At 40.2% G+C, this 12,500-nt stretch overlaps 1 protein-coding gene across 1 annotated transcript in view; it reads right to left on the reverse strand.

Moving 5' to 3' along the window:
• The window catches only part of LOC138003769 (thioredoxin reductase 2, mitochondrial-like), a 26,698-nt gene that overhangs the window by 3,544 nt on the left and 10,654 nt on the right, over positions 1-12,500 (reverse strand). Inside the window, exons 5-13 of the mRNA XM_068849992.1 lie at positions 12,094-12,172; positions 10,241-10,303; positions 9,113-9,183; positions 8,645-8,664; positions 8,413-8,505; positions 6,182-6,355; positions 3,365-3,501; positions 2,502-2,597; positions 1,980-2,072 (exon numbers count right to left, since the gene is read on the reverse strand). Of these exons, the coding sequence (XP_068706093.1) occupies positions 1,980-2,072; positions 2,502-2,597; positions 3,365-3,501; positions 6,182-6,355; positions 8,413-8,505; positions 8,645-8,664; positions 9,113-9,183; positions 10,241-10,303; positions 12,094-12,172 (826 nt within the window). The remainder of the gene's footprint in view (positions 1-1,979; positions 2,073-2,501; positions 2,598-3,364; positions 3,502-6,181; positions 6,356-8,412; positions 8,506-8,644; positions 8,665-9,112; positions 9,184-10,240; positions 10,304-12,093; positions 12,173-12,500) is intronic.

Consider the following 12,500-nt stretch of genomic DNA (forward strand, 5'->3'; position numbering starts at 1 on the left):
ATAATGAAATAAATATCTAGACACTCTACATTTACACGCTTCAGTTACCATTGTAGACAGTATACATTAGCAAATCGCAAATTAGCAAATCGCAAATAGCAAATCCAACATGGCGGCCATCGTGAATAAGGTCTATTGGGTGGAGACAGCATCTTGCGCCAACGAATACCACCAACTCCATTTTTTTCCCATCCGAAATGACAATGGCGATGATAATGAAAATGTTCAGGACAATGACGATGAAAATAACAATATACATTAAAAAACTTCTCCAACATGATTAGCTAAAAGAAATGCAGTTTATACACCTTATTCCAAAATAGCCTCCATTTTCGTATTCTTTTGTTTCCATGCAAATTGGCCCTTATGGTCTCGCTTTCAAACGTTAAATTCAAAAGAACATTTAACCTTGAACGAGGCCACAAGGGCAATTTGCATTGAAACAAAAGAATCTTAAAATGGCAGCCATTTTGAAATTAAGGTGTATAGGTAAACACAATGCAGAAAAGCGTTATTAAGAGGCAACAAACTGAGCATTTTGATTGGCCAAGGATTAAAGAAACTTACAGATAGCCAATCAAATGCGGGCCGTCGTAAACTCAGTCAATCAGCATTTTATCATATGGGCTCTTTTTTCTATTCATGAGCACCCAGAAGATGAACTTTGGACAAAAAAGGGCTCGTTACGCTATTCATGTTCACACAGAGAAACTTTGACAAAAAAGTTACAAATTTGCACAGAAAGATTACATAATATGTTGTTGTATTTGCTTGTCTGGCTGTAAATAACCTAGCTGGATGTTCAGAAGCGACGAAATCCTCCAAAATCGCACCGCACAGAGCAGTACGTGCTTTTTCCGGCCCTCCACGCGCCCGCATAAGGGGATGATATAATGAAAAATTATCGTAATTTTTTTTCAAAGAATTCGAACCGCCCGTGTTTTTGTACGTCTTTGAAAAAAATACTCGTTCTTATTTACTCCAAATTGCACTCGAAATAATGTGATTATTTATACTAATAATGACGACAACGACTGTGATAATGGTGATGAATTCCCAATAAAACAAATCATTTAGTCAAACGGTACCCCCCAAATGAACTTCATCGAACAAGAGTTTGCTTCCTTCTCCCAGCTGTGTTTCTTAACGTTGTTACGCTAGCTTAAATCGGCACTTTCTGTGCACGACCCCACGATTTTTTCTTCATTAAAACGTTTTGTACAAAACAAAAAACAAAAACACAATTACAAAAGAAAAAATAATACAACAAAAAACAGAAGGGCAATTCAAAATGGCATATCCTTCACATGATGTCAACTAATGAATATACTGAAAAATTGATACTTGATTACAATGATTAACTATATTATACTATCAGAAGCTCATTACCTTGAAGAGTTTAACTCTGGTTTAGAGCTGGGTTTTTTTGAGTTTAAAAATTTCCTTATTTCGATGTAACGTAGCTCGTGCTTTTCCCGCGCGTGCAGCTTTGATGTTATTTTTGTCCGTATTTGGGCATAAAATTGGTGTTCTAAAATCCCCAGCTTTGTTCCAAGGAAAAGAGTTGCAAGTTACAGTACACGCTTCTAGGTCATATACTTCTGGTAGTATAGTGTAGTTAATGATTGTAATCAAGTGCATCTGTGTGCATGACCCCACAAGATGCTAGCTTGACCATCCAATCGTGTCTTTATATAGGTCTATCACTTTCTTCGGCCGAATAATAGCCTCTTACCTTCATGTAACACTGCTCAGGAACCGGCCCCTGGTAAATATACGAGTCAATGAGGTTCTCTCAATGACACGACACTCAGGTATTTCTTATACGGGAGGCGAAACAATGAACTTCCACTTGGTCGCTCTTCACTAACCTTAAAGGCTCGTGGGAGATCAGCATTTGTTCAATACAGTTTACTCCTCAAGATAAATAAGAAAGAGCAACTCTTGACTAACGAAAGCTCGACAAAGGCAAGCCCTACCTCAATGTTGTCCTCTCCGTGTATATCAATTGCTTTCTCTTCGGAAAGTCCAACAGTACCAAACTCCAAAGGCGTGAAAACTGTGGTGGCAACCTTTAGTCCCAGAAACATGCACACACATTACGTATCAAATCTCTGAATTCTCCAGTAAGTTACCCTCTGACCTATATACGTACTTAATCCATCGGCTTTTCAGATCGATTTCGGATAGCAAACTGATGGAGACTTTTCACTTCTGAAGTGTTTCGCCTAAACTCTAGTCCTTTAGGTAGAAAAGACACTTCAAAATACAAGTATGGTGGCGTCGGAAGACAGTTGCTTTCGGTTGCTTCCCGCCTCTCAGAACATCCTTTGCTCATTCTATATTTAATATTACGGGACTGTTTGGTGATGAATTTTCCATGTTCTCTGCAAATTTCTCTGGCATCGATACCATTTAAAATTCCAGGGTACTTAGTACACACTAAGTTCTAAACAATCTCTGATAATCACAATTAATAAACAAAGTCATTACCGGAATACCTTATCATAGTCCATAGTAACATCTGAATCTCCGAAAAGTCTGTCGGCGAGAAGCTTTCCTGCTCTTATGGCCACTGGAGTCAGTTCTGGGCGATCCTTTCAGAAAATAAATATCTTAATTATACATTACTAATATATAGATTTAGTCAAGCCTAAAAGCGGACTTTCCGAGTTATTTATTCTTACAGTAAGTTAACATGGTTTGAGCCTGCGATCCAATCGAAAACAAGTACCTGGTCAACTTCCAAAAACAGCTGACCTTGATGAGCTCTAAACTTGAGCCTCGATATGGTCCCGTGGTACTGGTCAGCAGACACCTTTTTTTGACAGGTGTCAATTGGCCATAACATGGATGTCCAATATCAAAGATATACGCTGTAAACGGCCCCCATAATTGGGCATATTGATGCTGATGATTGTTACTATTATTAGGATATTATTATATTACTGGGAAACGTTGCGCGTACGCGCGTACGCGCGCACGAGCACTAACGCTAGCCATGATTACCATGAGAAAAGGTACTCATGGGTTCCTATGACTATGGTGCTCCGCTATAATTTTATATAAATGCCATTTGTGTGAAATCCCTTCCTATGACAATTGAAAACATAGCAAGGAAATACGAGGAAAGAGAACGAATCCCCAGTATTTGGTCGTATATTGAATACTATTTGAAATCTGTTGATACTTCTGAGTCATACTGTGTGGTTATTTTAAGAACAACGCCTGATAGGTCAGTTGGTGAGAAAATGGACCTCGCTGTCAAGGGAACAAAACACAAAAGTACAAGAAGTGATCAGAGGGATCCTCATTCTTGTGTTACGAGCTTTATCGATTGATACCGGGCCATTCACTCATTTACCTGCAAAACATCTCCAATGGCGTAGATATGCGGGACTGTGGTTTGTTCGCTATCCTTTCCTACAATTTTCTTGCTTAGCGGGTGAACCTCAACTCCAGCGTTGCCAAGATTCAAGTAAGCTGTTTCAGCATCTCTTCCTAGAGAAACAGACATCTTCTAGTGAGTGACACATAAAGGGCCGTCGTTCACGATTATACTCACACACTCCGAACCTAGAAACGTCTGAATGGTTATCCGTAAGGAAATTATCCATTGACTTAATTTTAGAACTACCATGTCCAACAGTACAACTCTAAAGCGACAAGGGGATAAACAACTGCATGCTCAGTAACTTCCATCTCAATCGACACACTTAAATATAAGGATTTCATTCAGACTCAAAATTTACAACCACTTTCCAAGAAAGAAAGAAACAGAACCATTTAGAATATAATTGGGGACACTCGGAAAAAATCAGAATGCGCATTTGCAGAAGTCGAACCTCCTATCTTCCGATTACAAGTTCGGATGCAATACGAACCTTCCGATTACGACCAACGTCAACCTTCCGATTGCTACTAGCTCGAATGAATACTTCTCAGGTGGTCATGCCAAAGAACTTAGTCAACAGATGCAAAAGTCAGAACAACCTCGCGGCACAATAAATCATTCCTTTTACTTCGACGCTGTCATTTCTCCTGGAATTGATATGGAAACTTTGAGCATCCATCAAATAAAGCGTATGGACCGTACTTGTGTGCGATTCGCTTTTAAAAGATCGCACGCCATGCAATACCCAAAGCCTTCGCTGAGATATTAAAAGTACAGGCTAAAGTACCTTTGATTCAGAAAAGAATCACTGTGACCCAAGCAATTATAGTCCTATATAGTGCGGGAGCATGTGTAATGCCGTGGAAATTCTGTGTGTTAAGGGAGCCCTAATCAACTTAAAAAGTTCTGGTGGCAGCTTTGCAACATGCTCAGAGGAGATTAAGGGGGGGGGGGGGGGGGGCAAAAATGTGACGTGCATATCTGCATATCATCATTGTCAGTTTTTCAACCAACCATTCGCAAAAATTAGTATTTAAATGATTTAAAACCTTTATAAAGCGAGTGTCGTTGTCGTGATGTTGTTGAAAATCAACAGCAACACATGAACGTGTTGCTTAGTAGCTGTCATTTGGTTGTTCTTACTTTAGAATTCTCTCCACAGAGTCAAAAGTTCAAATTGAAAGTTACCTTTGTAGTATGTCACAAGTAGCTGGGTAATTGCTTAGAGATATTAGAGCGAGATAAAGCGTCGCGTTTACGGTAAACAGCAATGAAACTTCGAGAGCAGGCATGGCGTAGTGGTGAGAGCAAATTTGGCCAAGGTTCAATACCCAGTGTCCGCGTCACGTCTGGGTAGCGTTTGTTGGTTCTCTACTCTCTCCTTCTCTGCGGTTATCCGGTTTTTCCCTCCCCTCAAAAGCCAACCTACGATTTGATAGGCAGATTTGATTTCTGTAAAGTGCATCCAATTATTTTAGGCGTTTTCTACCTGTTTACCCTCAGATAAGGTGCAACTTCCTAAAAAGAGAGGAAACGTTAGAATGAGAGAATTGTCATGCTTTTGTGATGAGCAGGAGCGTTTACCGTTTCACGTTCACGCAACGCTAGATCTCTCTACGAGCTACCACAATCGACTTTATGATGAAAGAGCGTAAACATAGTTGTCTGATATGTTATGATACAGGAGGAGAGTCAAAACCAAACTTTATCCAGACGCGTGGTCCAGCAAATAGGTACTGGATTTATATGCCGGTACTATAGGTTTAAATCCCTCTCTGTACTCTGGATGGATTTGTCTTCCGTGATCCCAAACCCCAAATTCAACGCTTTGTTCATAGCCGAGTGGTTTTCACCAGTCAGTTGGGGGTTCTTAAGGTGGCTCGAATCAGTTTCAAGGTTTCCACGTATCGCTCTTATTAGAAGGATCGACATTACGACACTGTATCATTTATTAGCAATATCGTGGTACCAAAGGAAACACGGATTTTTGCTGAACAAGATGCAGTCATTATTTTGACGTAATTTGTCACCGTGGCAACGGGCAAGCCCTGTAAAAACACCCTTTATTTTGTCTTTAGTTGCTTATATCTTAAAAATGAACTCGGTTGTCCCCATTTTTTTTATTTCTGAAAAGTAATCAAAAGGGCAAGATGAAACTTTCTGCAAGGAAAAAAAAATGTCTAGGGGATTCAGAGCCACCTTAATTCTGTGTTTTTTTTAAGGAGGCTTTGAATCTGCTGGACAGAATTTTTTAAACTTTGCCGAAAGTTTCATCGTGGGTGTTTTTCGTCACAATAATGACTGCATCTCTTTCAGCAAAAATTCGTGTTTCATTTGCTGGGCCTTCCCGTTGCCAAGGTAACTTAATACATCACAATAACGATCACGTCTTGTTTGGAAATAATCGGTGTTTCATATGGTACCATAACATTGCTGTGACGTGATTCAGTGTTGTAGCGTCATTCGATCCAAAGTGTTGAAAGCCTTTGGAGCCTCTTTAACACAACTATGTTTCTTTGCTTGTTATAGTTAAGCCTAGATATATCCTAAACAGTCAGCCTTCTCAGGACTCCTCTCACCTGGACGATCGTACTTTACTCAATTGTCAAATGCGCAATGCAACGGACACATCATCATCATCATCATCATCATCATATTAAAGTATGGTCTCACCGGAGGATCACTGAGTAAAACTTCACACATTGCTAGTACCTCTTATAATTCTCGAAGAAACACCCCTTAGTTTCAAGTGCTCACTTTCACACACACAAAAGAAAAATAACCTACCAATTGCAAACAAAACAGTTTCAAATGTTTCTTGGTGTGATTTGCCTGTGACCGTTTCTTTCCACGTGACATGAAGTATTCCGTTGTCCTTTTTGTCTATTCTAACGGGAACACACTGCTTTAAGAACCGGGTTCCGTGGTTCTCCATGTAATCTGTCACAAGTTTTGCCATTTGCTTGTGTCAAGAAGGAAAGTAATATAATAATAATTTACTAATGATAATACCAATAGTGATAATGATAATTCTTAATAGGAATGACAATGATTATCATATTGATAATGTGATAATAATTAGATTTTCCAATTCACTTCTTTTGTATCTTGTGGAAAATTGGCGAAGGGAAATTACTATGGTGAACGTTTGTTCTTTCATGAACGGGTTAATGGGACTTAATTAATTAAACTTTTCATACAACGAATTGCGACCTTTGTCTTTAAGGTTTCAAGTTCTAAACTTATTCTCTGCAGGAGCGGCATAATTGATTCAAACAGCTTTTACGTACGGCCCATTACGCCTTAAAATTAGACTTAACTTCTGGTGGCTTGTTAGCCGGTTCGGAAATTGCGCTGAATATCAAACATGTTCGACATTTTCTTCGCCGCCAACTGTTCTCACGAAAATTTTCGCCTAGTGTCCGGACACCGAACGAACTTAGCGCTGGCGACGATAACCTCGTGTCGCCATTACGCATGTCAATTCAGGGTCAAAAGGGTAGTTAGTGACGACGAATCAGTTTAAGTGGGTAGGTCAGGAGTAATGCAAAATACTTGATCTTATCGAGACTGAGTTCATGACAAATTTCTTTACTTCAACTGAATCAAGGTATTAGTTTCTTTTCAGGGTACAACCAGTGACTCTACTGTCCTAAAATTCAAAAGCATGGAGCTTGAGAAATTGAGGTTCTCGGTGACAAAAAAATACCCAAGACGATGGCATAGTGTGGCTTTCACACTTCGTGTATGCCAAACAATAGGGAGCTTACGAAACGACGACGCCGACGTCAACGACGACGCTACAAAACAATAGGTTTAGTGAGCAAAAACAATGGCTCTGCACGCTTTGCACGTGCGTTTTACATTTTACTACATTTCTTTGCCGTCATCTCCTAAATGACGACGTGAAATGACCAAATTCAAGGTTCTGTGGAGGACGTTAGCACATGACGATGAATTTTCAGTTCTCTCTCTACGCTTCCAACTCACTCGTACCAGTTTAATTCCTCGACAGTTACTACACAATTTTGACGCGAAACGACATGAAATAGTTTCGTAGTGATATGAATAACGCGAACTCGTATTTTTAAATGAAGTCCTCGTAGCCGTCGTCGTCGTCGTTTCGTAAGCTCCCTAATAACAGCGCTAGGTGGGCGTGGAACACCACTGGCGCTAAATACGCTTGAATTCTTCAAGGCGGAATTGAGCATCGCGCTTTTTGCCTAGTGTGCGGCCGGCTTCAATGGCTCGAAAGAAACGAAAGAGAGAAATGATCCTTGCACGTATCTGGACAATGGAAGCAATTGTCTCTGACTTATAGACACCTGAAAAATTCTAGTGGCTCCAACAGGATTCGAATTAACCCATGACCTCTGCGATGCCGTTGCAACGCTCTGCCAACTGAGCTTTGAAGCCGCTCAGTTGGGAGCAGGTCAATTTGTTGGGCACTCAATGAATGAAATGATGTATACAATACAATACAATACAATACAATACAATACAATACAACAACTTTTATTTCAACACGATGGTGATTAAAGCGTTGCCGCTTATGGGATCGTGTATCTAAACTAAAACCTAAGGAATAACAATATATTAAAATCGTCTTAATAATATATAAAGTCGTTATCATTATTGTGAGGCATTGTTTGCGGAGATTCCGCCTGAAAGTCTAAGTTACGTAATTTGTCGAATTTAGAGGCCATTCTTGTATAGTTCTTGACATTGGATGTCTTTGCGAGATCCGGGGTGAGGAGATTCCACACAATAGAAGCTCTAAATGCTATTGAATTTTTCATAAAATATGTGTTAAAGCGTGGCAATGTTACCGTGTTCGTAGTACGTAACTGAAATGCGTGTTTATAGACTGGAGCACATGAACCCAACAAATCAATATTTCTCAGAGTGATGATATACAATTGGGTGAAGTAAACACTCCAGCTATTCGGCCCAACATAACCTATACCCATGTTTTCTCAAAAAACAAATATGGTTTTGATTTAATGAAGAGTCTCTTAGTTGGTCGAAGCCTCTGAGTGGAATGGATCTCATCATTAGAGAGATGTCAAATCCTAAACCAGTCAAGAAACCAGCACACTCCAAAGCAACATCTAACATAATATTCGATTAAGGAATATGTTGCACAACCAACCAAAATGAAACCTTGACAGGAATTAAAACTATACGTTTAATAGAAATAACAAAAACAAGAATTTGTAGGCCTGAAATATATACGACATTTAAGGATACAAGATGCACCGATAACTAACCTGGAAAAGAAAAAATGCATTGTTCATGTGAGAAATACGGCCTTATGTGCGGACACGCACAAAAAGGATTAAGTAAGTAAGCCATGTGAGAAAGCAGTGATTCCGCCTCTCATGAAAGAGAGAGCTTTCATACTCAAGAAATTTACCTTCGACCTCGATTCGCTTGGTTTTTTCCTTCCTTCGGACGTGACATTATTTCAAAGTGCCAAGGTGAGCCCAGGAAGCTAAGCGTCAGTTAAAGCAGCCACGGTTTGAATTAGATTTTAGGGATGAGGGTACATTATGATGTCCAACATGAGATGCATTCATCCCCACTGAGGACATCTAACTTGCGACTTAATCTAAACGGTTTGGATGATGCTTGTCACTGACCAGAGGAGTAGATGACTTGTTACCCATTTGAATATTACATTTGGATTTGCCTTTTTTATGAAAAAAGTTTACTCACGTCTTTCCTGGGGAATTCTTCAAGGAAAATAAGTCATCACTGCTTATACCATACTCAACAGCACCAGGTACCTGGAAACGAAAAAGCAAGAAAAACGATAACAAACTAAATGATAAAATTTGCATCATCATCATCATCATCATTCAGGAGCCTACATCTCCAATACAAGGCCTACGTCACAGCCTTTTCAGAGGTCAAGCTATTTTTAGACGAGTTGATGAGATCTGCCTTGCACGAGTTACCATTCTCAATCCCATGGGTAATCATTTTTCATGCAAGACTTGTCATTAGCTGGAAAGGTCTGGTTTCGAGGGAAAATCAATCTAAAAATAACTCGGTCTGTAGAAACGCCGTTCCCCAAACACAAGGAAGATGTACGCTCCTAGTCATCGTCATCATGATCATCATCATCATCATCACCATCATCATCTATGAATAACTCTTTCGGGTGGAAGATCTGGGACGAGTGACAAAGCGAGGGTGGCCCTCCGTCCCCTTCCCCCACCCCCCCCCCCCCCCCTCGCCTTCTCACTCGCCCCAGATCCTCCACTATAACGTCCAATAAGGCGACAGGATTTACCGGGCTTCGAATCTCTCGAATCTTGCGCTTTAAAACACAATTTACCGCCCGCAATCAGGTTATCAAGTAATTGTCTTGTCTGAGGTAAATCTCGTCACATGCGGCAAACAAACGTTTCCTTTTTTCTGTCAAAGTCTTACTTCTAATGTTCAGTAAAACTCCGACAACGAAGCCAAAAATCGTTTATCCCTTACCCCCTAGGAACTCAGACTAGAGTCTATCCCCCAAGATATCTGGATCTCATCCTCTTACTTGTGCGCATAGAGAGAAACCATTTTTTTTTTTTTTTAAGGAATCTAAAAATAACAGAACTTCACAAATTCCAACCAACATTCGAACTCCCCGGCCATTCCACTTTATACTGCTTTTGTCTTGTGCAAATGTTGGTTTTGGTTCAATGGTAATAAACCCCTTGATTTCTCTCTGTTAATTTCCAAATAGAGGTCATATGGCAAGTTAAGAGAAACGGTCTTCTTCCAGTGTAAGAATGGCTTATTCATGGGGTTTGCTCTTCCGCCCATAGCTAAGCGCTTGTGATTCCGACTAACCTCTTTGGGAAGTCTTGGCCTTCCACCAACAGCAACCACAAAGTTTTTTGCTCTTAAGGTTTTCTGAAAGGGAACTTCTGTACGTCGTTACTCACGGTAAAAGATGCGAGACATGATATACATTAGGCGGGCCATCTAAGAGGCTTAATATCAACAGGGGCTGTAGATCGCATAGCATCTACGATAAGTCAAAGATTGATACAAATGTAAATAGAATTCGGTAATAAACAATAAACTTTGTCTTCCAACTTGTTTATTTGTTGAAGTAGGTTAAGAGCGGAGCACCATGGGTAAGGTATTTTGGGAAATCTAACCATGCGAGAAATTTTGGTTATGACGTCACGTACGTCCGTCCACCCGTACAGACTTTCGGGGTGGAGGTGGGGAAGCAGTACAGCCTCTGGAGACGGGCGCATTCGAGCGATTTTCCTTGGCGGGAAATCGAGTGGCAGTGTTGCATCACAGGAGCTTAAGGACGTTCGCGCGAAAATTTTTCAACATTCATTTTTTTCTGAAACTTTTACCACTGTAAGATAATGAGTTAGTTATGTCAGAAATGTAAAAAAAAATGGGGGGTCACCGACTTCGTTTTGGAGAGAACATGCCCGGAAAAACACCCAAAATGTGACAAAATCGGGCTTCGTTAGCGAATAAGGCCAGTGTCTGTAAACCCAAATATATTGCAATTAAATCTTTGAAGTGAAATCTTCTCTGCCAAATATTGTTTAAGTGGACTTATTGAGTGAATTTAGTCAACTGGTGAGGTTCCTTAAAGATCAAGTTCGCATTTAGCGACCACAGTTTCACGCGCCTTGCAGCCGCAAGATGGCAGGGTTTGATCTCCCGAGAGCAGAAATCGTGAAATTTCTTTAACTTCCCACATTGATTTTTTGTTCATTTTTGGACAACGTGGAGATAATTGTAAATAAAATCCGTTTCTGGAAAGAAAAATAGGGGTCACCGAACGTCCAAGAGCGTTAAATCCAGGCAAAGCTATAGCAATGGCCTTTTGCCCTATCATTTCTCATTTTATTACTTAGCGCGCGCGCTCGTGTATGACGTGGCGTGTGCATTTGCGTGCGCAGTAAGGATGCGCAGAAACAATTGGCGCGAACGTCCTTAAGCACACGCGTTTTTGAGACGCGGATGGCAACCGGAAGAGAACATTTCGCGTGCCAGGACAGTGGTGTGTCCCAGCGTTCAAAACTAATCATCTCTAATGCAGAAAAGATACTTAGCAATATAAATGTGGTTGTGTAAAGACAAATTAAAAGGGAAAACAGCTCACTTCCGGTTGTAGTCCGCGTCTCAAAAACGCGAGTGCCCAAGCTCCCTATTAGTGATGAGCAACGGGATAAAGAGCAGGAAACAGCACTAGAAAAGAGGCGACTAAATTTGAGAAATTTAAGGGAAGAAATCCTCGAGAGAAGCTGAGGAAGGAGAAGAAGAGAAAATTTTAATGAACATCAACGTGAACCTGAGAGACATAGAGCAAGAGACAAAACACTTATTTACAACGGTTAGCTTCTAGGTAAGCTTATGTTTTTCTTCTTTACTAATAAGCTTATGTCTCGCTGCCTCACATATTTTGCACAACTGGCTAAAAACAGGAAGCCCTGAAAACGTTTGCAATTCCGTGTGGACAGAGATTCTGACATATTTCAACAATCATATTTTATAGGCTTTTTGTGTGAAATGGGTGTCCAGTTGTGAGCTGCTTTGTTTGGCAATGCAAAAAAAAAAAAAAAAAAAAAAAAAAAAATGGAATTTCAAACAACTGAGAGCCACTTCTCTTACGGCGAAGCCATTGGTCACAGTTGATACAATAAATGAATTGGTCTATGTATTTTTACCTCTGTCCCATTCTTTAACACTGCTTTGACGGTGTAAGGATCCAAAAACGAGCCTCTTGCATTGAGATACTCAACCTTTCTATTAAAACAACACGAATGATAACAACAATAACAACAACAAAACAACAACAAAATATGTGCTTCTGTTATGTTTGAGCGTGAGTTGTTCTCTTAGTGCGTGTTGTCTTTTGTTGCATCTAGTTGTGCGCCCGTTGTCTTAAGTTGCGTTTTATTCTCACGTTTGTGTGCGTTGTCTTTAGTTATGCTTGTGTGTTCCGTTGCAGCGCACAGTCTATAGTTGTCCCATATTGTCTTAAGTTGATTTTGGTTGTTCGTGTGCGCTGTCTTGACGGTCTTTTTTTACGTTTGGGCGTGTTGTTTTAGCTGTGTTTGTGAGCTCCGTTAAA

Source organism: Montipora foliosa, chromosome 5 (assembly GCF_036669935.1).
Source record: "Montipora foliosa isolate CH-2021 chromosome 5, ASM3666993v2, whole genome shotgun sequence".
NCBI lineage: Eukaryota > Metazoa > Cnidaria > Anthozoa > Scleractinia > Acroporidae > Montipora > Montipora foliosa.